Source organism: Cottoperca gobio, chromosome 20, assembly GCF_900634415.1.
Source record: "Cottoperca gobio chromosome 20, fCotGob3.1, whole genome shotgun sequence".
NCBI lineage: Eukaryota > Metazoa > Chordata > Actinopteri > Perciformes > Bovichtidae > Cottoperca > Cottoperca gobio.
The window spans coordinates 2,939,518-2,965,663 of record NC_041374.1 but is presented as its reverse complement, the minus strand read 5'-3'; the positions used below and the strand labels follow the sequence as shown (position 1 = coordinate 2,965,663).

Here is a 26,146-nt window from a genome sequence, read left to right as displayed (position 1 = left end):
GACCACTAGAGATGTCAAAGTCCCAATTTTAGCTGCATAATTTACACATTATAGCAAAGCTAAAGCACAGAGAAGAGAACAATCTACCCACTTTTCATATAATTAGGAGACAGTCAAACTAGGTCGAGTCTGTATATCATTTTGTCAAATGCTGCGTTTTTTTAATCCGGTAAAAATACCATTTTAAGACAAAAAGTACCAACATTTAACAATCATTGTAGTGTTCTGACATCGCGACAGATAAAAACAAGACATGATCCTTTTTATGCCGTTTATTATGTCTTTCGAACACTCTAATAAACTCTTCTAAATTATTACACCTGAAGACGATCTCCCCCTCCATAAAAACAGTATTAAGAGCATGACATTAAATTTCACAGCACTGCCTTTTTATCATGTACACAGCATGGATCTGTTTTTCTTCACTCTCTCATACAGAAAAAAAAAAAAAAAAAAAGCTTTGTGAGACAAAGAACAAGAAGCAGCACAAAAGCACCAAAGTTCAACACGGGTCATTTGTTCTGAATATTAAGAAGGAATCAATCTGGAGATTCAAGATTATCTCAGGATTGGTTTTGGCAGATGAAAAAAAAAAAAAAAAAAAAGTTGTCCGGCTGCAAATGTAGTTCTTGAAAAAAGAGTTTGATAAACAATCTCTTGATAATATCCGTCACAAATGACCTTTTGTTTTTTTTTAAGCAAAACCATTTCTGTACAGCTACAAGGCTCTGCTCATGCGGCCTCCGTTGGTGTAAAATGAAAAAAAAGATCCCAGTTTATGCCGATATCTATGCAAAGAGATACCGCAGTTCTGTATTTGAATATCAAGTAAAAACATTTAAGTATTGAGGATTTTTTTTCTTTACATATTTAAGTGGCTAAACTGCAAAAGTGAATGTCTTACACTAAGTCTCGTATGAAACGCACACACAAAACCATGGAAACCGTGACAGTTCCTTCACGACCGAACGATACGCGATGCCGTTTACTTGAGGTGCTCGTACATGAGATTCAGGTCATGATTACATCACACCTGCGGGTTATGTTTCTGAATAAACATCAGCACATATTTTAAGACTGTTACATGTAGGCATTCACTTTTCACTTAAGAAGTTATACTTGATGAAATCAGCAAAGGTAAGGTCACTTGAAACTACACACAATATCACCTAATGGGCATTTTATGCATGACAAAAAACATCTTCAGCCAACAGCTAAATGAGGAAATACCCTTTTCTGTAAGGATGACACCCCCCCCCCCCCCCCCGACACATCGCTCACAAAATCAGACTGACGCACATGCAAAGCTTTTACCAAATAGCACGCAGTGGTGACAAGAGAAGTGGGAAGAAAAAAGAAAAAATAGGACGCTTAACCTTTGGTTGACAGAAAGCTGTGAAGGCACATTAAAATCTCCTAAATCCTTCAAATGGGGGGGGGGGGCACACTGCGTTGGCGTTCGTCACTTTAATGCTGCGTAATAATGCAGATGCTGTAGATCTGGACAGGGAGTCACGAGACAAAAAAACAACAAAAAAGATGGGTTGTTGGTAGCAGTTGGTTATAACTGCAAACACTATCTCACAAAGTGGCACCAATGCAGCCGGGGGTTGGGTGGAAGAAATGACACCAAACGGGACTCCTGTAAAGCCAAATACTGGTGACCGATAACAGAAAAGGCAGGGGGGGGGGATACAGGCAAACATGTTCAACACATCTTTTTTTTTTTGGGGGGGGGGAGGGGGGATTCGAGACCCAAAATGAACAAAACACACTCGAGCCATACTGATGCACAATCCTGTGATTTACACTTTTAACCACATTAAGTATTAAACAAGACTTTTTCGAGTCCCGACAGAAGTTGTTCTTTGAAATCCTGGAATGTAGGACTGTACGGTTTAATAAGATGTACTCTCACTTATCTTCAGGTGCATAATTAGAATCAAACTGAAAGGTAATTGTTTCACTGTTTATAATTCATCTTGCACAGCGTCACAACAGAGCGCGCGGCTCTGGTATGAATAGCTCCGTCTATCACCAGAACTTCACACCCATATTTTGTGTTCTTTGTGGCATGACTGCGTTTGTCATGCTTGGATTAATTAGACCTTAAAAGCTCATCCAAAATCCTTTATACTCGACTATGATGCATCAGCTTTGGCCTCCGTTCATTTCCCCACCCGTGTGCGACTGGGAGTGGTAATCCAGATCCTCTGTTCGGTGGAACACATTCTCCAAGTCTCCTCCCAAGATCCTACTTCACTGCTTTTGTTTTTTAGGGTCCATTTTTCCATTGCTCCTCTACGAAATCCCTCTTCCTCCCCCTCTCTCTGCGCTCGGGTCCAACTGGCCACAGCTGGAGAACTCATCACTGCGAGCATCGTGATCACCATCATCATCATCATCATCATCATCATCATCATCTCCCCTGAGCCCACTGTTGGAGCGGCTCCCTGCTAACGCTGCAGCAGCTCTGATTGCACGCCGCTGGTGCTAGCTGCCCCACCGACATTCAAAACAACTACTTGGTCCATTTTCACTCGACGAAGCGCCCGTTCACTGTAAATATAAACCATGTGCTCTGCTGAAAACATATTCTAACCTGACCGTACATTTGGAAAAACAAGCTGGATTCCCCCAAACAAGGAGACTTCTTAAGACATATTGGCCATGGAAATAAATGCCCAGATATCACAGAAAACATCTCTGTTGCTCAGCTGAAGGGATTTGTTTTCTGGAAGTCCTTTGTGCCTCCTTGAGGAAGAGGGCGTCTCCTAGCTTCATGTATATGCGCTGCAACCGCACAAAACACGACCCCTGGGTGACCTCGCAACTGCTCCGGTGATCACTAATTCAGGAGCAATGACATCACCCTCTGGACCGGTCCTCCATTTCCCCTCGCAGCTCCGAAGAACTGGCGGGTGTTTGGAAGCCGCGCTTGCTGGCAGCCTACAGCCGCCCCTCTTTTCCTCGTCATCTCCAGAGAATTGTCCCTCCTCCTGACTATGAGGGGAAAGTACTTTCTGACTCTTCACATGACCACATGGACAAACTCCTCATCACTCATGTGGACTGTCAATTTCTCTTTTCGGGAGATAACAGCGTGAGGACACTTTTCCGTTTGCATGGACGCATGCAAAGTCAACGCCCCCTCCCCTCCCCCCACACCGTCTGTGATGCCTCGGCTTTGTAACATTCACATGATATGGATACAGCAATATGTGAGACAAGCAGTTCAAAAACAAAAGCTGAACAACTAGTTTGACTCAAGAGGAATCCTTCAGACTCCTCCCGACCGCAGATATTCCAAATCTCTACCACCGTGATCCTAACAGAATTGTATCAATAAATATATTTTGGTCACTTGAATGTTTTATTCATGATTAGCAGTTAGCAGAAGTTTGTGGATTATTGTGTCCACAATCATAAAAGAACCAATGAAGACAGACGACACAATAAAACGAGTTGAAATGTAGACTTCTGTATGCGAGGTTGCTAACACCTTCAAAAATGCCTCATACGGTTGTTGTGTATTGGATACAGTTTAAAAAAAAAAAAAAAATCACATTCTTTTAAAAGAAACTGTTAAAAAGATTATATATTAACAAAAAAAAAAAAAAAAAAAACTAAATGCAACTCTAATAGATATCAAGGTGGAAATACATGGCATTGCCTATGACCTAACACATCTGGATAATTTAAAATAGGCGACCAAGAGGTCTGTAGTCAACTCTCAGGAGTCCATTGTCTTTTTGTCTCCCCTTCCATTCCTCCGTGTCTCTCCCATGCTTTTTCCATACCTCCTCTTGGAATGCTCACAAATCGGGCATTTAAGTCCTGACGATGTGTCAAGTCCTCAGGCTTGGAGTTTAAATGTTAGTGTGTGTTCTGGCGTAAGTTATCTGTATGTATATATATATGGATGCAGTTAATGTATAGGCTTGTGTGTGACTGCGTGGAAGTGCAGGTGTGTGACAGAGAGGGATCAGGACGCAGCCAGAGCCTTGATCAGGTACAGTTTGTCTCCCTGCTCACTGGTGAAGATGGGGGCCTTTTTGTAGTGTTCGACAAGCTCTTCCATAGAGTTGAACTTGCGCTGTCCAATGCAGTAAAGGGTTTCCTTCAGCTGCACTTTGAAATGCTTGTTCTTGCTCTGCGCCTTCAGGGAGATGGAGAAGTCGTTTGGCTGTGAAAGAGAAAAGGAAATGCGAGGTTACATTCAGAAAGTGTTGGTAAGATTTATACCTCCTGAGTGAAGGCGCCTTTACATTGTGCGACAACAACAATCATCTATTCTTAATGTAGCAGAAATATCAGCAGTCACAGTGGACACTGTCGCCAAAGCTTTTGGAGATTTGTCTCACAGTGGCGTTGGGTGATTGGACTAATATATGAGGGATTGGCTGCTTCTTTCCCCCCCCCCCCGTCATTTTATGTTGCCGATTTAAGTGGTCTGCCTCTGGAGGACGAGTGGAAGCCGCCGCTCAGCGGGCAGAGAGAGAGACCACATGTAGAGCCGACATACTTTAAAAGATTTAACCACATTTCTGACATTTTCATTTCATCTCAGTGTGAGTGACATTAAGGGGCCTTAATGACGTCACCCACGTGCAACACATGAAGGTAAGCAGGTGTAGGCTACTGACCGATGACTCGCTGTCTCGGATGAGGAAGTCCCCTTCTATGCCTCTCTGGTTGAGGGCCACTTCCGCCTGGTGGCGCGTCACCTTTCCGTAGTACCACTCCTTCCCTGCGAAGCGCCCGACGGTTGAGGGCGAGATGTAGTCACAGTCAGGTGTGGGCGGCCCGGCAGGCCCTGCTGCGGACTTATGGGAGGTGGAGTCCAGCACAGTGACGTAGTTTTTAGGCACCAAGCCCAGCTGTCCGTCCGCTTTGCGACACTTCCACCACTCCGGGTCGTTCTCGGGCTTCTCCACGACCTCCATCACCTCGCCCTTCTCAAAGTTCAGCTCCTCGTCGTTGCCCGAGCCGAAAGGGTAGAGCGCCTGGACCGTGTGCAGCACTCTGTTCCCGTTCGAGGTGCTGTGCACCACGGCCGCCAGCTTCTCCGTTAGCGATCCGGCCGGGTCTCCGAGTCCACCCATGCCCCCTCCCCCCGCCGTCCCATCCACGTCCTCCGTTACGTAGTTGGACGGAAACCAGCCAGACCGTCCGGTGTAGCTGCCGCGCCACCAGCCGTCACTGCACTTCTCCATCACCACCACCCGCGTGCCTTTCACCAGAGACAGCTCGTCCTCGCGCTCGGCTGTGTAGCTGAACTTGACCAGGGCGGGAAGATTGAGGTCGTACAGCCGCTCGCCGTTATCCGCATACATGTCCGAGTCTGCATTGGAGGCCGTGTCTCTCATCCCCCCCTTTCTGCTCTTCACCTTCCCAATTCCTAGAGGAAATAATCAAGGAAAGATGTAAGAGTTTACAGAGTCATCACCTACAAAGTCACCGTTTCACCAAAATGTCCCAGTAATTCACACGTTCACACTGATGTGGAACAAGTCTCAACAGAAAAGCTAAAGCCACACACACACACACACACACACACACACACACACACACACACACACACACACACACACACACACACACACACACACACACACACACACACACACACACACACACACACACACACACACACACACACACACACACACACACACACACACACACACAATAACTGAACACCTCTGAAAGTTTTAGGGAGAAGTAAAAAATCCCAGACAAATGGCAGGCAGCGATAATAAGCATTCTCCTAATGCTGAAATACAGGGAGGGTGGGGTAAGTAGGGCTAAAATCATTCCTTTTCCACAACGGCCTAACCCCCCCACCCCCCACACTCCAGATACATTCTTGGAGATTAGGCCTCGGTGCTGAGGAAACAAAAAGCAATGCTGGTGTGAGGGGAGAAAATAAGAGTGGGATGAAAACTTGTTTTGGCATGGGCCGATAAGTCCTGTGGCAACGCAGAAGTGCACACTACTCTATCGAAGTGCTGGTCCCTGACATCGTGCATCAACTACATTTAGCCTTGAACTGGGGGGGCAAAAAGGCTCAGTCACATTTCATTGTCGCTAATCACATTGCGCTAATCACCTCGGCTGCCCCGACACCTGCTTGCTCAGCAGCTGGATACCAAACTCCGCTCTGCCAACGCTTTAGCTTCTAGCTCTCCTTCCTCCCTTGTTGTCCACACAAACTCCAAACTCCACCCCCCCCCCCCCCCCCCCCCCATCACGCTCCAAGCACCCCACTGAGCTGACCGTTGGACTTCGGGGAATGATCAAAACGCCATATTTCTAAAGCTTTTCCTTCCGGTTTGCAGGCTAAATGTCAGCCGGTCACACAGGGAGTGAATTCTATCATACATGCAGTCGACCTCTCTGCAACACTCAACAGCCCAGACGCTAACAGAAGGGGGATTACCAAGCCCTTTAGCCTGATCCTGTGAGCTGTGGGGACCGAGCTTTGGCAGGCCGGTGGTCATCGCCTTTACTCGACAACAATTCCCACTTTGCAGCCCGTCGTATGAAACACGTGTGTGGCGAGCAGTGGCGAGATCACGCCTCGATCCCGTCTATACATTACTCCATCCACACATTTAGCTAGTTCTTGCAAAGCCAATATAACGTTACTGTTATTATCACAGGCCTGACTGATGATGTAGGCAGACCAAAGCTGAGACAGACCTTGATACCAGACACAGTGAGCAAACCAAAGTAGTGACTCTATTTCTGATTACGTTTGCACGGCTATTGCTTGCATAATCAAAAGTCAGCTGGGTAAAATTATATAGGAAGGCAGGGTGTAGTCTCCAGGACAGTGTGTGTGTGTGTGTGTTTTCTGAGCAAGGGACATGACTAATTTGTCAAAACGCCATACTGATTCTGCTTTACCACAGATACATCGGTCCTGAAAAGTGTCCGTGACTCAAGGAGTGCAGACAAATTTCATGGTAGTGCTGAGAGTCCAACGTCAAATTGCTTCCAGGTAGACCCTGTTATTAGTCACACCACTGGAGATAACTACAGACTGCAGACAGGGTGTTAAGAGCTGATGTCTGTACGTGGAGGTTCGCTCTACCTATGCCTCTGTGCCAGCTTAAAAACTCAAAAAGGAGGAACTGCAAGACGACAAAAACTCTCAAATATTCACATTTTTCAAGATGAACTGGGCCATAAAAGCTGGATGTGATGACCACACCAACACACGCGGCTCACTTCTCTTCACTGTTTAAAATGATGCACAAATGACAGACAGTTTAGAGCTGCAGAGACAATACCAGACATTTGAGGACGTCATCTTGGGCTTTGGGAAACGCTTTCTTTTCACCACTTTATAGACCAAACATCTATTCGGTTAGTGGAGAAAATGATCGACGAGATGAATTGACACTGAAAGTAATGGTCGGTTGCAGCCGTGCTACAGCTACAAAGTGACATGTTGAGGAAGAAGAACATGTTCGTGCAGGTGCAAGCCCCAGGATGTGTTCTGTGCACAGTTGGAAATGACCTAGTTAACTCCAAACAAAAAGGTTAAAGGTCAACCCTGCATAAATAAAGAATCTTTTAGCTTCAGCTGAGATAACGGAGAGCTTATATTTTATCTCTCTGGCCAGGTAACACAGCCCTTATCAGTGTCAGTGGTTTTATGTGCTGCTTCCTGCTACAGTCACACAAGCACTTTGCATTCAAAAAAAGCACAGAGCCCAGGACCACTGCATTTGACTAGATGCTCCATCTAAGCCGAGGCCATAAAGGGAAATTGGGATTTGCCTGTACAGCTATAGGTAGATGATTCAGACAGAAGGTGTTGTTGAAGGCATCTGCTTCTCTAAGGGCACAGCTGTCCTGCTGCTGTAGGTTAATTGCTGGTAGTTTACTTGTGTGGTGACAAAGGACTGAGTTTGTGCTTCCTTTTTGCAATTAAGCAAAGGCCCTTATCTTACCATGCTCACACATGCTCACACATGCTCACACACACACACACACACACACATGCTCACACACACACACACACACACACATGCTCACACACACACACACACACACACACGGTTAGAGCAAGGCCACTGTCTTCAATGGTGGCCACAGCTGCTTTCTGCTCAACAGGCGATAACGGCTTTTAGTGGGCAGTTACTTGATCTTCTGCCAGGTTCTGTTTTGTGAGTTAAATGAAGCTGAACAATCTTTGCACCTTTATATGTATGCTCCGTCAGAAGACCTGTCCAGTGGGCATTTGTGGGAAACACATTGGACAGCAACACAAGAAGAGGGGCGGAGTTATCGGGTGTGTACACAACTCAGCTGATGGAGGCACAGTCCTCCGCTCAGTGCCCAAACGTCATCTCTCCACCTGAAGTCACCTACTGCATACACGTTGAGTTGACGCAGAGGTGGTCTTTAGGGGAATTTAAAAAGTTACTGTGCGCTGGAAACATTTCCTTTTCGACGTCAGATGCTTTTTCCTGTGCATTTCTTGAGAGAAGGATGCGGAGGAAGGAAACCATGTTGCGTCAGATGGCAGTAAATCACTGCAAACAATGACAAAAACCACAACGCGCAATATGTTAAACCCCTCCGATAACTTCACTTTTTGTTTACAGATGAGGTGCACCAGCAGGAGGAGAAGAAAGTGCCGGGGAGTTTTTTTGGCTACCAGTGACAAACAGGAACTAGTTTTGTTTTTTAACTCTGGCCTCCCTACGCTGGCTGGCTGTCCATTGTCTGCCAGGGCCCTTTCGACCCCTCGGCTTCCCTCCATTCCAGGACTCTTCCTCTGTGGACGACAACACCCCGCGTCAGGCTGTCTGACAGTGTCTGAACATCCCTGTACTTGAACAGAACATGATCACTGGCAGCAGGAACATGGCTGCAGAAGAATTAAATATCTTAGAGCCAGAAAGTGCGTCATACATTTGCTAGTGATAGGATAAGTACAACACTGGCGACTCCTACCCATCGCATCCTAATGTCTACGCGTGCATGGCAATTTAAACTCTGACAACAATGTGTCACTGGCATTCACCAGACATGTGACGCAACACAGCAGCCCTCAGCCATATGGTTTAGTATGAGACTTACACATTAAATGCAATGACGCCATGTGTGCAGTGAGTCAAACTAACTAAAGGGAACGAACCCAAGAGCAAGTTGGCGCTTTCTTCAATGGGGATGGTTTGGGGATGCCTTTAAGAAGGACTCCAGCTCAGGAAACATCCAAAGCTCTTTCAACTTCATCTGTCTGAGACATGAAAAGCAGGCAGCAGTCAGTCTCTGTGATGGAGCAGAGGGAGGGATGGAGGCACGGTGCTCTGGACAGTGCAGCATTGCCGTCAGGGGCTACGACAAGTACAATCTTCCCTGATAGGGCTGAGACTAACACTCACTTATTATAACTTAATCATTGTCTTAATGAATCTATTAATTGTTTTGTTTGAATCAAACTTTAACCTGCTAAATGTTTGGCATTTTTGTTTAAAAAGTAACCTTGTTATTCAATTAGCAATATAGTTGCAGATTAATTGTTTGCCACGGCCTTTAGGTTGATGTTGGTTTCCACGGCTCTCTAGCAACATGTTTACAGTGCGAGTCTGCAACAAGTCCAAACCTCTGCTCACTTCCTGTTAAGCAACTCTTAATGACAGAAGACACAGGAAAACAAAGATCAGTGGACAGCTTAGCAAGAGAAAAACATCCAAGTGCCCAAGTGACGTCGAAGACTCTCTCTCCAATCTCTTAATTATGATTATGTCTTTGGATTTTCGGGTCAGGGAACAGTGAGCCGGCGGTTTGGAGAAAAGAAGCGGGACTTGGAATGAGGGAGCGAGTGACAGACTGCCAGAAAGTCAAACGCACAGACCCCGCACAATGATTCAACTTCCTTCTAACTTCTCACTTCCTCTCTGGCCTGAACTCCTCCAACGCTGAGGAAGAAATGTGGCTCAAATTAGAGTTTCCGCTCGCTGGGGACACTGAGAAACAGGAAAACAGAGGGAGGGGGGAGAGAGAGAGAGAGAGAGAGAGAGAGAGAGAGAGAGAGAGAGAGAGAGAGAGAGAGAGAGAGAGAGAGAGAGAGAGAGAGAGAGAGAGAGAGAGAGAGAGAGAGAGAGAGAGAGAGAGAGAGAGAGAGAGAGAGAGAGACTAACAGCTCTTAGTTTACACAAGCAAAAGGTTTGTTAGCTCATCTCTATGTTCTTCTCAACCCTTTACTCTCTCTGGATTCTCTTCAAGCAGTGGACACGCACACAAGTAGGGACGATAAGACAGGCAGGAGATACCACTCAACGGTTACAAGGTGAGATTACAGCATGGGTGTGCGCCAGGGCCTTTTGAAAAAGTGTGTCAGCGTGGTTGTAAAGTATCCCCGGCTCACGGAGCTGCCGGGGTAATGACATTCCTCTGATAACCGAGCGAGGTGCGGGAGATGGGAGCCCAGGTCCCATCAATCAGCAGAGACCCCTTGCTCCCTTCAGTACAATGACTACAGTGTTCTACATGAGCACCCCGCGTCCCTTCAACTGTAGCTCATGACTAGCGGTGGGGTGGAGGAGTGGAGGGACCCTCCCAGAATGAGAGAGCTCGCCCTCGGGGCATAGCATAAAAGAAAACAGACTTTGGCTATGTCTTGAGATATTCCTAAACAGGGTGGATAGGGGGGTCTTCAAGCATGATAATGTAATCCACAGAGTTGCAGCCCACTCACTAGGACAAATGCTAGAAGGAAAAAAATGGAGTAGGATTACTGAGTGTGTGTATGTGTGTGTGTGTGTTTAAAAGAAAGAGACAGAGAAGGATTGCAGAGGCAATTACAGGCTTGGGCTCAGCAGAAGCCTTCTCAAAAGCATATCCACCCAGTCTTTGCAGCCCTTCGCACAGACACAGCTTCAAAAAGCTGTTAAGACAACCTCTCTCTGCCAGCACAACATGTTAGCACAGAAATCACTTTCCGCCCGCTCTCTATATGACACATTTCTCTGGCTGACCTGAAGCTGAGTGTGACTTACAACCAAAGTGAAAAATCAGAAAGGGAAGATGAAAGAAGAAAAGAAAACCTGACAACCGCTCCTGCACAGTCAGAGAGAGAGAGAGAGAGAGAGAGAGAAGTAACCACTCAAACTTCACACAAACGCTCTCTACGCCATATAAAACAACAAACGAGGAGCTACAGAAGACGAGGAAACTTAAAAACTCACGAAAGAAATGTTTGAATAGGTTAGCCATGTCCATTTTGGGCTCGCCGTCTCTCCCTCTCTCTTTCCCGGCCCCTGCTCTCTTCCCACTGCAGCTGTAGAGTTATTCCATGTGAACACCCAGAGAGCTGGGCGGATAGCGGAGCAGGGCGGCCCACTCCATGACCATGTGGTCAGGCTTAGCCAATGAGAGTGAGGGATAGAGAGGCCTCCACTCTAGCTCTGGAAGGCAGAGTACAGAGGCCTCTTGGAAAGGGGAAGAAGTAGGAAGGGAGGGGGTTGAAGCTCAGGCTCAGAAAGAAAAAGAGATACAAGAACAGCGGTATGGGGAAAGTGAAGGAGCTATTTCATCAACATTAAGCATCAGATTGGTATTTCTACAGAGGGTAGCGACCCCAGAAAATACACTTAGTATGGATCTGTGGGGCAACGGCTGCGTGAGTCAGTGAGTGCTCAGTGTCACAAGACTGCAGTTGTTTGCAGAGACACACTCACAACTTTACAACAAACCCAGGAAACATGAGTCCTCAAACACACACACACACACACACACACACACACACCAAAACACGGCCATCTGCAGACGGATCATACCCTCACATTCTTCTAAACGATGACACCTCTCCACACCCAGTAACGGGCTTGTTTAAAAAAGAAAAGAAAAAAGATACAAGTGTTTCCTCCCACACAACATATGAAAGTGTAGTCATCAGGCTGCTTCTCTTCTTCTTCTTACACACATTTCCACGGAAAACACAACCGCCCACACTCTTTCTAGTTAAAATGTCTTAAATCTACTTATAGATCATAAAAAAGGACAAATGAAGGTGAAGTATTTACAAGCGTTCTCTGGTTGTATTAGTGTTTAACGAGGCTCAGTTTTGCCTTAACTCGTGTTTTACATTAGTCCGGATTTTTATTGGGTTTGTGTGAGTGAGACATGAGCCTGTGTGTGTGCGTGTCCGTGTGTGTGTTGTGCAGCTGTTCACCTGAGGTTATTTGATCAATGGATGTAGTGACAGGTGGGACGTTGTTGGGAGGTTCATGGCTGTGGTGCATGACAACACATACCCTCACACTCATGCATCACACACTACACATAACAGACAAATAAACCTACACACTTGAGGGCAAAGCAGACGGAAAGTGCAACATTTACAAAACATTTTAAATACTACATATATGAGCTGTATATATATAAAAAAAAAAACCTAAAGCGGTCTCTTCCTGTTCTTACATAATGTTTTGTCGGAGTATTTGTCTGTCAACATTGTCCTCTCACCACAACACTAACAGGAAAACACAGTGCACATGACTTACAGATAAGTGTTTCGCAAACACTGCAGTGTGTAATACTTTGAAATTGATGAAACACTTCTGGTTTGAAGATAGATAGATAGATATGTAGGCATCCAGTAGCTTAAAAGACATAACATAACACATCTGCCCCCCCTCCCCCATTTTAAAAGCAAAGAGCTGATGTTATCTTATTTAGTAGTTAATTTAACATGCTATAGTGCCGATACATTTAAAACCAACATATAACATTATAATTAAATTGTATTCTTTTTTATCACATTTATAATTCTGTTTATAAAATATGTTCTCATTCTTTTCAGAGTCCATGTACCTGATGATGATGATGATAATAATAATAATAATAATAATAAGAAGAAGGAGAAGGAGAAGGAGAAGGAGAAGGAGAAGGAGAAGAAGAATAAGAAGAATAAGAAGAATAATAATGAAAGGGATTAGTTTTTTTTAGACGGTTATAATACTGTGAACAGCTCATACCGTTACAACCCACCCCAGAAGTACCTCTGTGCAAGGAAAAGCCACCTTAGGGCCAAGGGCTTCCTCGCAGAGGGTCACCCTACCCAGGGTTATGTCATCATCGCCACATCAATGAGCAAAGAAGAGAACGCTACCCCTTTCGTCAGTCCCACAAGTGCGGCTTGATGTCATGTTTCTGTCCTGGCACCGGCTTTCTTGTGAACATTCAAATGAACTAAAATACACCGACGATGACTAAACAGTAACCTTTACAAAAACACAATTTATGTTGCGGGGAACAAACTTGAACTTAATCTCGTGAGACCCGGTCCAAACAAACACGGCCCAAGTACAGCAACAAAACACCGTTATCCCATGATGCTCTTAACTGCCTGAGACAACGACGCCCTGCGGAGCAGGAGACGTTGGAGATGAGAGAGCGTGAAGCATCAGAAACTAAAAACACAGAGGTAAAAGGATCAAAAAGTAAAATCCTAGGCTATCTGGTTGTGTACCAGACAGGACAGTGTGCATCCCAAATCATCATGAATGCCTGTCATCAAGGATAATTAAGCTAAGACAAATGGTTACCTTGGGTTACATACACAGTCACATTTAGCTTGGCGGTACAAGAGCCTTGGCAAACAGCAGTGCCCAGAAGTATTACTGCCGTGTTGACAGAGCAGACTACACCTGTCAATTGTAGTCATGATAAAAGTGCGGGAGACTCACAACTTTGTTTGAGTGTATAGAAATATAAATGTATAAAAACTGCCTTACCTGTGCAAACGCTTCAAGATAAAACGGAAAAACGGCACATTGCGTTCGACTCTACGCTGTAGACACCCGATACTAGAGCTTCGGTCTAAGTGTGATGTGTAAAGAAAGTGCCTCTCAGCATTTCAACCAATCAGCCTGCGACCATCTTCCTGTGGAGGCTGTTGTACTGTGCATTAGATGCCACCACAATATGGTCAGAAGCAAACTGAGGTAGTGCTGGCCTAGATAAAGGATGTTCTCTGAACACTAACCAGTTGTGTATGAAACAAGCAAGTCAGTCTCTAGCAAAAACAGGTGATGAGTGATTGAAAATATATAAATGTTAGGAGCACAAAGACATGTAAACTGGAACGGTGTGAGCGATATGAACAGACTGTAAAGATATTCGGGCCAGAATTCATTCTGAAGAAACCACAAGCGATTTGTTTTACCGAGTGTGTCTTTGAGATTCTTGACAATAGACGCTTTCCTGGCGCTGTTTTTCCTCTCCACATAGTTGGACGGCACAAAGCCTGTTTTGTTGGTGGCATTTCGAACCCTCCACCAGGACTTGGAGTCGTCGAGGAGCCAGAGGCGCTCGTTTTTCTTGATGTCCAGCTCCTGGTCCTGCTGGGCCATGTAGTCGAACTTGGCGATGACAATCACCTCGTCCGTCATCTTGCACTCAGTACACTGGAGGAGAGAGAGAGAGGAGAAGAAGGGGAACGGATGTCAGAATGAGTCTTCTACATTACAGAAAATGTCACGTAATTAGTATTTATTTTATACAATGTGTTTTGGGTCAGTGTTGGTGCTACGCGCAGCAGTCAGTGATAAAGTCAACAGCAGACGGATGAGTGCAACACGCTGCCACAGCTTCTGTTGGAAGTAAAACTATACAGGGTTTCCCCAGAAAATGTGGAGGTGGTCGGAAAATGCTGATATTTTTTCTTCTCCTTTTACAATAATGACAACATGCATTTAATTACACAAACACAACATAGGAAATTAACTTATATTCAACACAATTTCCACAAAAACTCCCTTTGAACTGACGCCAACATAATCCGTTTCCTCTCCATGTGCCCGGCCGTCATGCCGTTTGCTCTGGACACAAAGATAAGCAAAGAGACACACCAAAAATACATTTAGAGAAGTGTTTGAATATAGATAGCTGTACCTGTACTGCATCAAAGCTGAGAACTTCAAGGGCTCTGATACTTCTCTGTAGACCTAGGAAAAGAACAGACACAATGCATTAATTGCACAATTAAAAATGGACTCGAATGCGTCTTAATATTACTCAAAACGTGTATTTGTATTTCTGTTTAAGTGACTTAAAGGCCATTGTTCATGTGGTACTGTACTAATGCCAAGCTATGGACAGTGTTATCCAAATATAGTACAGCTAGGCCACACTCCTGAATAAATGACAGCTACCATCTCCACAGACATAATCCACCCCCAACAATTGAATCGTTCTCTTGAAACAACAGATATAACTGACTATTATTTTTGTCTTCAACACTAACAGCTGTCGGAGAGTATAGAGCCAATCTCTCGGTATCCACATTCTTCATACATTTACAGAAGGGATGATTTCCTCCTCAGAAGCAGTCCAATGATTGTCTATTGTGTCAGGCATCAAACATGAAGCTGTGAGCCCAAAGATGGCAAAGATTACTGTGATAGGGAAGCAAAGAGGAGGGGCGCTGTGCGTCAGCAGTGTGGCTACATCAGGGAGCGAAGCTCTCACTGAGCACTTATGATGTAGGATATTGCTTAAATTTAGCACAGGCCTATAAATATTCCTACGTCTGCAGCCTATGCAAATGCTCCGATTATGTGAAGCGCATTACAAGTAAGGCTCCATTGTTTTAAATGTTGATTACCACAAGAACTTTAAAGTTTGCCAAGGCATTTGAAATGATGATTTGGGAGCACAGGGGTCCACATTCAAAACTTGTTTGTTCAACAATGAGCACATTCACAACAACTTGTCTTATGACCCATGTAGCCATCAGCACATCTATGCTTGGGGTAAATACTGCAGCACTGGAGGAGTGAGGCACTATTGAGGCAGCCGCTTAGCTGCTCTGATGTCATGGGATTGGATGGAGTTTCACCTTCCCCCCCCCCCCCTGACTGACTTTAGGGACCAGACACTGACCTCATTGATTGAAAGCTCTTGCTTTTTATTTGTAGCAGAAGTGTCTAGGTTTCAGCTGCAGCTGGCCTTGAGATGGGTCCAGAACCTGATCTTAGGCAAACATAAGGAGCCAAGCTAACCTTCAGCATGATTCACCAAGGGGAGTAAAGTAAACAGTAAATAAGCATAGGCGGAGAAGAACTTTACTCATGCCTTTCTGGAGAAAGAGTGGAGATGTTGATGGGATGGTTCATTTCAGAGAACAAAACAGGGGAGGACACATTTCATCCCCCCCTCTTCACCGGATGAAGGTTTAATAAGACATGACAAGATCCTGAAGCTAACATGTGTAATATAAAGAGCCAGTCTCTGCATTACATACAAGAAGTTTTAAGGGGGGACACCTGTGGTCTGCGCTTCCCCCCACCCCCCATGTAGGGTGTTTTTGACTGAGTTTACCAAGAAAACCATCAGGGTGTATACTGTGGTTTTATCTCATGGCATGTTATTGCCTGCTCCTTTTCCATGTCTAATTAAATTAATGAACACTGGGAGACATGTTAGGGAGCGGCACTCAAAAACAAAGAGCTGATTTACTCTGCTCCAGTGTTGCCTCTTTAACCAAGACAAAGGCAACAATCTCTCCACTCCCTGGGCTGGGCTGGATAACTGTCTGCCAAAGAGGCAGACATGTGTGTATATGTGCTCCTTCTCCATTTACAACGTCGCTCCCCTACCATCTTTTTTTCACTTTCTACTCTCCCTATTAGTGCATGAAAGAATCATCAATGAAGGACAAACCTTTTCGCAGCTATCTCCCATTTTCACTCAGCACACACTGGATCCCAGTCTCACTTTCTGTTTTAACTTCCATCACCCCCCACGTCTAGGGCTGGCTGAGCACTAAGTGCACATTTACACCACAGTGACTTACGATTGTGCAGATGTGAGGGAGGATCAAAAAGTTGGGCGACAGATGCTTTAAGCTAATCGTGCAGCTGCAGACTTGAGCAGAGGCCACTCGCCACTCCAAAGCACTAAAACACAGGGTCAGACAGGTCAAACTGCTCAAATGGTGTCATATCCACAGTGATCTCCGTTTACCCTGCTGCCTGGCAGAATTAAGAAGTACCTAATCCATCACAAGCCCCACAGTGCACATTAACTAACACTATAGTTTAGCATGTCTGACCAATGTCTGTACTTGTGCTTCCATTTGTTACAGCTTTCCTTCTCGTGCATAATCAACACTTCTCTGAAATCAAAAACAAAAAAGCATTTCATATGGTAGATTTTGAAGATGTAATAAATCATGGCTCCCCGTCAAATAGCATATGACCTTTGTAAGGAATAACTGGTCGTATAGATGTTTTGAAGAAGCAAGTCCAACCCTAAAAATAACTTTGGTACTAGACATAAAGCAAAAACAGAATCTGTATGCACGAGCTTTGTGGTTGTCAACAAGGGCGACCAGACCACATGGAATGGTAGACAGGTGGTCAATTCTGGTGGCCCATGGTAACTTTGGGGTTTTCCCAGCTTACTGTGGGGCTACGTCTTCTTCTACTATTCCTCCCTCGCAATATGCAAACCTGACGTCCTGACAGAAAAGCACTAAAATAATGTTCCTATCTTGATATTGTTTCCAACAAAACAAAAATTGGCAACAATTTCGGGCAGCACTTCCTGCAACTGCTTCACAATAACAGTTTCTCCCGAGTTTCACCAGCAGCAGCATTCCATTTGCATTAATACCATCTGAAACAGCAACCCACTTCATTAAAGCTCCCATAAAACGGCAAATTAGTGGTGCACCAACTGATTACTATGGTAGGGAAACACTGAATTTGGCAATTTAACCCTCTGAACTGCAGGTAGGTTCAGGGCGTTTTCTTCATTGCAATATATACAGTGTTTCCCCTACCATTGTCTTGGAGGGGTGCTCCGCCCCGCCAACGGAGCACCGCCAACGGAGCACCGCCAACGGAGCACCGCCAACAGAGCACCGCCAACAGAGCACCGCGCCCCCCCCTGAAATTCAAGGTTTTTCTTTTCTTTCTCGAATTAAAAAATATATATATTATTTTTTTATTCACAACTTTTCACATTGACAGGTGCTCTTTTATTAAATAAACTAAACACTTATGCTATTGATCTAATTTATGTGCACGTTTCAGTTTGTACTGTCTACTTTGCACAGTCACATTCTCTCCTTCGCTCCGTTTTGCCAAGGGCGGGGCTTCGCAGCTGACCTACAGAGCGGAGGAAAGGAGAGGAGAGCGGTGCAAACGGTTTATTTTTGGCAAACATTTTAACAAGCCATGTAGAATAAAGTGATTTTGATGAAATATCACTATTTTCTCTGGATTAAACTTCAGAAAGTGTGAAAAACACCCATTAAAATCAACAGTTCACAACAAAAAAAAAAAGATTAGATTTATAATTTGATAAAATCAGAGAAAAGCAACAACTCCTCACGTTTTCATTATCTTCTGTTAATCGAATGATCATAATTTAAGTCCTATTTTGACGTTTTATCTGCAAAACAGCTCAAGCTAAAAAACTAAAAAAAAGTGGCAACAATACTGGGTAAGCTCTCTGTGAGGTGATGATACTACATGACAGAATATAGATTTACAAAATTAGAGGTGAGCCTACTTGTGTCATGCATCTTATCTACTCCCACAGCAGCAGTGACAGGAAAGCCAGTGTTGCTATCAGTCATCCACTCGTGTTCTCAAGAGTGCCAACACTGGTCACAACTGTTTCCCATCAGCATAAGAACACTAATCTAAATCGGGCAGTGTTCTCTTTAATAGTTAAAAGGCATAGGTAGTGACTGACTACTGCTACTTAGCTGTTTAGAATACCATTTTGCTTGAAAACAAAATGAAGAAGAGCTCGAGTTACACTGTAAACCACATACCACAAAGACTGCACATCAGTGATGTAATAGAGATGCAGTGTGCAACTTTGCGATGTTACTATGAAACAACACTGACATGAGTTGACCACATCCTGTAGTCTACAACTGCTCCCACAACCCCTTGTGTCTCTGTAGAGCTATTGGAAAAGAGCACACCCAGTGGCCTGAGTGGTAATACAAGATCTGAGGATACAATACTAGAGATATTCATACGAAGGAAAAAGAGCAGGCATAGCGCTAGTGTTCAGCAAGGATTCCAGTAAATGGCTCTGGCTTTATCTACCAGACTGACACCAGAGGTTCTTTGTTAAAAGTGAAGTCACAACAACTGGATACTGTATAATCTAAACAAGCCTAAGAGAACAACTATGGATCCTTGTCTCTCTTCGCTGTGGGAGCAAATAGTACCACTACTCGACAGGATTGCTGAGGCACTGAGACAGCAACAGCATGAGCTCACAGAGGCAGACAGAGTAACCTAATCCCTGTGACAGCCTGCTAAAATCACAGCCTCTGCTGCCTTCTGGAATGTGCTCTGTATGCTCACTGCTCACTTAGCCCCTCTGGCACTGCTGCACTTCCTCCAACTTACACCAAAACTCACATTTTGGCCACAGGGCAGGTCTGGCTTCACAATTGGACAGTGCAGGACGTGCGACCGACCGATGAATATGCGCTTGTGCCCTTTTTCACATCAAACCAGAGCAACTAAAACCCATGAGACTGCATCTCATCCCAGCTGTCCTAGATTCTCTCAAAAACAAACAGAAGCATAGCAGCAAAGGGTCATGGGAGACTTGGCAGGCCAGCTGTGAGACAGGAAGTGTGGACACAAGAGTGACCGGATGATGGGAAAGTGATGCAATCTGACAAAGTGCAGGCTTGACCTCCGAGTTCAGATGAGTTCAGATAACTTATCTTTGCTTTGCATTGATGCATGTAATGTACCTCAATTGAGAGAGATTAGGACCAACTTGAACACTGGTGTTGCTAGGAGAAAATATGATTGTTCCCCATTAGAAAACTGTATTGTTCCACTATCATATTAAAACTCCATTAAGGACAAAGGGGACTCTAGTGTCTTGGGCTAAGCATATAGACTCATGACTGTGTGAAAGCAGTTGGTTATTCACCCCTCGGGATCACCCTCACCAGTTGGGACTAGCCTTAAATAGACCGGGGCTCATGTCCTTTGAGAATTGCCAGAGATTTACTCTCATAGCAACAACCAACACCAACCGTTTCAAGCTTTCTTTTGGGCCAACTTTACATCAAAAGTGCTAGTTTATGCTCAAAACTAATCTGTGTAGCGTACACAAATGCCACTGTTTTTAATATGCTGTAAAGCCACACAATGAAAAGTCTCACGCAAAAGCTTTGACGAGCTGTGCAGACAAATTATTTAAAAAGACGAGCAATCTAATCTGAGTGTTATAACTAAATGCCTTTTATTATTCAAATGTGTCAATGTGTTATCAAAGGCACACATTGTGATAGATTGGGCCCCCATTCACAACAGAGCTATTGCAACAACAGAGATATTGCAATGGTAAATTTGACCATCATAAAACTGATCGTAATATAGATGAAAGGCAAATAAACAAGCATAGCTGAAAAGTGTTTTCACTTCCTTATTTTTACTTCCCTGTTTATTACAACTGCATATTCTCCACATCACAAGGCGTGAGGCTGGATGTTACTGTCCAGCCCATAGAGAGATGGCATTGGTGAACTGAGTTGCAGTTTCTGTTTTGTGGCTGAAAAACAGGATGAGATGTCCTGTTTTGTGTCCTTTATTTTTGGACCAGCTCATAAAATGTAAAAAAGAAAAGAAAAAGGGGTGATAAAAATCAGAAAGAAAGTGGTGGCTTCACAGAGTCTCTGAAGAAAGTTCAGTTCAGTGATCCGTATCAGCCCTGAAAAACCTGATCAAAGCACCCTTATCATACACCACAAGGTATTACATGACCAAAGTGCTGTAGTGTTTGAACCAATGTTGCAGAACAGGATACATTTAGAAATAACACCACTGCATTAGTATTTGCAGAAACAAACTGAATGCAAGCCAGACCTACACATAATATAATTATTACCTTCTAGCATTTCCACTAAATGAGTTTTAGGTAGTCTACAACTGGCCTTAGCAGCAGCCTACCAGCAAGACACACTTCCATCCTCTCTGCAAGCAAATACACACCAGAACATAATACCTCTATGTAGGAAATGATCTATTTCCTCAGACCCCTCCTACATCAGTAGAGCCTACACATCCGCATCCACACCCTGCTAGTTGCCAGTTGTTGTTCTGGGTGGCCTGTTTGCTTATAGCTACCAGGTCCAATTATGGCCACATCCAAGCAAACTGGGATCAATGCAACAGCAACATAAACCTTCAGGTTACCTCACCAACTCTGAGCGCTCCAGGGGATTTCCCAATGACTAATCCAAGTTTAGAAAGCAGGAGGATTCCTAAACATCAAATACTACAGTACAACAAATCGGTTTGGTTTTGTGTGGTGTCGGGCTACTGAACTACAAGCAGCATTAAGGACTCAGTGAAATGTAATGCAATGTACTGTAGCTGCACACCTTCTGGAAAAAGCTCTTGTTGCAGTCAAAATAGAGCAGATCATTTGTAAACCGCAAGTTAATAATCCCAGGCAACCTGTGTCAGAGAGATGAGATGGATACACTGGTTGTTCGTACATCATGGCTAATATGAGCCCTAGGGTGCTGTCACAATAGGACTAAACAAGCCACTTGGGACACAAGTCTGGGAGGGCCACGTGTTGGAACTTGTGCACGAGTATCTCGGGAGCGGAAGGCATTCCAGATTGCATGGCGATGCCACAAGAAATATGACACAAATCAACAAGACGTTTGATCATTTTTCACAGAGATCCTCACCTCTGTGCTGCCTGACACGTGGAGCAGACACACTTTAAACACTGGGGAGGACGGTGCTTGATGAAACTGGGAGTTCTTTTAGAACATTGACATTTTGCTTACTATTTGTACAGTCAGAAAATGACGACAGACCACGATGCTTGTTATTAAACCCTCCAAAAAGGACACAGATGAATGGGTTGGAGGCTACACAATGACTAAACCAATTTCTAACCAGGATGGTCCCATTTTTCTACAAGCAAAAACTTGTGCAGTCAAAATAATTTACAAGCCGCAGTAATCACATTAGAAACATTGTGCTTTAAAAATACATTCAATATTGCTTTTAAAAACCAACATCTAGTTCTGTAATGACAAACGGGGAACATCTTAACCCAGGGAGACAGTGTAGGAATTAAGCCCTGATTCGGTTGCCCCGGAATAATTTAGGAACTGGGCCAAATTTCTGCCTATTTGGTTGACGTTCAGTTTTAGAGGGGGGGGGGGGGGGGTCATGACGCCCGATTCATTGCCAGGCGTCAGCTGTCCTGCAGTGTGAACAGTTCTGCGATCCACTTTCCCACATGCAGTCAAAAGATCGGTTACAAGATGTGGGGAACTTGTTTTAAAGAAATGTAATTACTGGAGAAATATTGTTTATGTTCTAGCTGTAACCAACTGTAGTGCTGTCAAATAAAACTACACTTTGCTGTAGAACAGACAGACCATATATAGGTTATATAGGTGGTCTTACTTAATAATATCGATAAAAGTCATGCATATACAATGACATTAAGATAAACTAAGGTAAACAGGGCCCATGCTCATCACACAAATTGAGTCTAGCAACTCGTGAAGTGCATCATTATATCCAACCAATTTACCAAAAGTACGGCTCTTAAAATGGTTTCATTATAATAGTGTGTTTTAACAAAGCTTTATGAATAACTACTTTGAATGGTTCTTCAAATGTTGCTGAGTCGTTGATTTAAAGTCCTCAGAGGAGTAAAGTTATAGGCCATCTACAGGAATAGCTGCACCTTGAAGTATACTTTCATCAACAAAGAAATGTACACTTCTAACGGCACATTTAAAAAAATCATTGCTTTTTTTAGTCGTGGAAACGCAACAAATTATGTCATCACAAAGAGATGCAAGTACACACATCCTCATTCACGGTAACAAACCCGCTGAAAGAAAACCCCGAACCATGATGAACTTCTGGAGAAAGACATCACTAAAACTGCACTTATTTCCCCTCCTATACAAGGAAGTCAAAATCACTCACTCCAAATGAGAAAGGACAGCAAATATTTTAACCACAAGTACTCTAGACTGTAAAGATTTACAGAAGTGAGGAGACATGCTATCACACCAAGCGCTTTCAACTGTGCATTGCTTGATGACTTGATGCATTAACTGCTGAATAGTTGTTTATGTTCAATCTCAGCTTGATAAATAAATGGTCACATTTCATTCTTTATCTTTTTTGCGGTCGACAAAAGTCCTTTTTCAGAAGGTGACCTTCGTTAACACGTAGAAAGTACCTTTCTTATCGACTATTCAAACATGCCTGAGCAGTCAAAGGAAATCATGTCAGACAGAAATAGAGGAAATCATGAAAAGAAAAAATGGAATAACTGATTAGGGAGATAAAAAAAGAGAAGAGAAACAAAAAGAAATTCCCTCCGTTTCTCAACTTTACAAAAAAAAAAAACTAAAGCCACTTAATGCATTAGATTCCTGGGTTTGTCATTTGACCACGGACATTTTCAGCCACATTAGATTTTTGGCTATCACAAATATGCACAGTTGGTATTTTCCTCTAGGCTGTGAGGACAGATTTGGCTGCTTGAGGCACATAGCAGGCACTGAGAAAAGAGGCATGGGCAGGAAAAAGAGCTCATCAGTTCATATCCATGAGATTATACTGTCATAACATTCAAACAAGGACGTTGTTAGAGGGTATCCGAGTCAACAGGAGCTAGAAATAGAACACAGATGAAGTAAATTGGGCCACATGACTGCAATAGCAACATGAATAGTTAAAGCCTTTAGTTCAGAGGGAGTCCTCGATCATGACCTGGCAGCTGATGGGCGCAAATGTTACCCATAGAAATTCAGTCTTCTAATAGCCATTTTCACATGTCTTACAAATGTGCCTCAACCCTCAAGAGAAATATAAGATCAGCCTTCAAGCAAATCATGCTGGTAAGCAGGTCTCCACCATCTTCCGCCCTGCAAACTCTGCCTGTCCTCCCTCTGACTCCCACTGAGAACAGAGCTACAGCAGACCAAATGTCTCTCTCCCCCTCTCACCTCCCTGAAACCTTAATGAGAGACTGTGAAGAGGTCTGTCAGTGTGACAATAATTACAGAAACTATACTATCAGCAGCTGCAAAAAAACCCCCCTTGGGCATTTGGAAAGACACACATGTTCCCCCCATAAATCCTAAACATCTAGCTAACCATACATCTCTAAATTAATAAATGTGAGGTACAACAACCAAGCCATATTAACTGGCTGATTGTTTCACAGTATTGTTGAACAAGTTGTGCAACAGGCCACAAGAGCTAGCCAACATTTATACAGCCTTATCGGCCATTGTGCTAGCGATTCATGACATTTAGTCTGGCTTTGGTAGTGCAACTTAGAAACAATGTTAGGATGTAAACAGAGGGAGAAACCATCTCAAATGTTTCCCCGAAACAGAAACGGTTTCACTTGCATTAGTCCTACCTATTACTGGTGTTCTTGGGTAGATGAAAATCAACTTGAGCTGAAATGATTAGGCAAGTCCAGGAGATTTACAAAGTCTCAGACTGCAGGCCATTTCAGTTTACATGCTTAGTTTAACTCAATTCCTGGATGCATATAAGATCATGAATATGTTATTTGACCGCATAGACACTCAACAGTTGAGTCAAAATAGCTTAATATTGCTGTTTGACATAACTTCAGACTACACCAAACACATATAAAACGTCCGTACTAAGGCGTTTATTAGTTCGACTCTGGAAAAGTGGAACCAATAAGCATATTCCCTTAAAACTAGTGCATCTCTGAAACTATCTCTTTACCCATATCGCTCACATTGGGGCTATTCTATGTGCTCTTCTATTAACTAATGAAATCTCTTTTCTCTTCCATTAGCTAAGCCTCCCCTGAAACAGTTTGGAGCCCCTGGGGAGGCCCTCTGGCTTAGTCCATTGGCAGAAAATTAATTAAGTCATTTATCAAGTAAAAACATACCAATCATTGTCTGGTGCAAGCTTTTCCAATGTGATTAGCTGCTTGTCTGTGTTTTATATCATTGTAAACAGAAAGTATTTGGATTAGGGAGAGTTTTTCAGCCAATTGGAGATTTTTCATTGTATTGGCAAAATGATTATTCAATTAATTGAAAAATGAGGAAAATAGTCTATAATTTTGAATCCATATTAGTAGGCAAACAATAGATGATAGACTGACTACAATAACTGTGTGTGTGTGTGTGTGTGTGTGTGTGTGTGTGTGTGTGTGTGTGTGTGTGTGTGTGTGTGTGTGTGTGTGATCACAGCTGACTGTTTAACACAAAATCGGAAGTTAAGGTTAGGGAATGCCTCCATCGTGACCAAGCTGTGTCCAATCACTGCACACAAACTTAAACTAGAGCATTAGTTAACGTTATACACAAAATTAAAAAAAATACAGGCATTAACAATAAGACTAGGGGATGCAGTAAAGATGCGGTTTGCATTGTAAACCGTTTACTGAGGCTACCGTTGAGGCATCATCTCCATTTTCATTCCCAGAAATAAAAGCATTAACGTGGTGCACTACGCGAAATGAAGTGTAGCCACATTCAAAAAGGTTGTGTGGCAGTTTCATCTTCTAACTTAAGCTTGGCAGGGGTATCTAACTTGGCTAACGTTAACCTGGTTAAGACAATTGACCAAAATGCTTTTTAATGGCTACACTTATGTCGGTTACAGCCAAACTAACCGCTAGCCAGCTGGGTAACCGTATGTTGGCCATGTTGGCAGGGCGACAGACTGGTTTTGTCTAAGTTAACGGTTAGCCGTTAGCCGACGTGACTTCTAACGTTACTCGGTGAATTCGAGGATAGCAGGAGCTAGCCTGTGGCGCTCGTGAGAAACGTTGGTGCGGCAGCTTGAATCCGCAAGCTTCACCATAAGTGGCAGCACAGATTTATACCGTGTCTTACCTGATTGCTGATGGCCACCTCTTCTTTTTCTCCTTTAAGAATGATTCAATGTCTAGAAGCGTCACACAAACGATATCCAGAATCCACGCTAGCAGCCAGTTATGTTTCCACTCCAACAAGCTAGCCTAGCTGATGAGACGCTGTGCCCCGTTGGAATAGCATTTCTACATCAAAGCATGTCATTGCTCAGTAGCAAAGCTAGGCTAGCTAGCAGCAGCCTCACAAGCTGTTCGGATT

At 43.8% G+C, this 26,146-nt stretch overlaps 1 protein-coding gene across 2 annotated transcripts; it reads right to left on the bottom strand.

Moving 5' to 3' along the window:
• Window positions 1-136: 136 nt before the first annotated feature.
• Window positions 137-26,146, bottom strand: nck1b (NCK adaptor protein 1b). 2 transcript variants are annotated; one of them, XM_029458174.1, is made up of 5 exons: window positions 25,910-26,146; window positions 14,920-14,972; window positions 14,192-14,432; window positions 4,647-5,401; window positions 137-4,186 (listed from the first exon to the last, which is right to left on the bottom strand). In XM_029458174.1, exons 3-5 carry the CDS (start codon window positions 14,415-14,417, stop codon window positions 3,986-3,988), a joined length of 1,182 nt encoding a protein of 393 aa, XP_029314034.1. In that variant the 5' UTR covers window positions 14,418-14,432; window positions 14,920-14,972; window positions 25,910-26,146; the 3' UTR covers window positions 137-3,985. The 2 variants fall into 2 exon arrangements, with proteins under 2 accessions (XP_029314034.1, XP_029314035.1); XM_029458175.1 differs by lacking the exons at window positions 14,192-14,432; window positions 14,920-14,972; window positions 25,910-26,146 and adding an exon at window positions 11,211-11,347.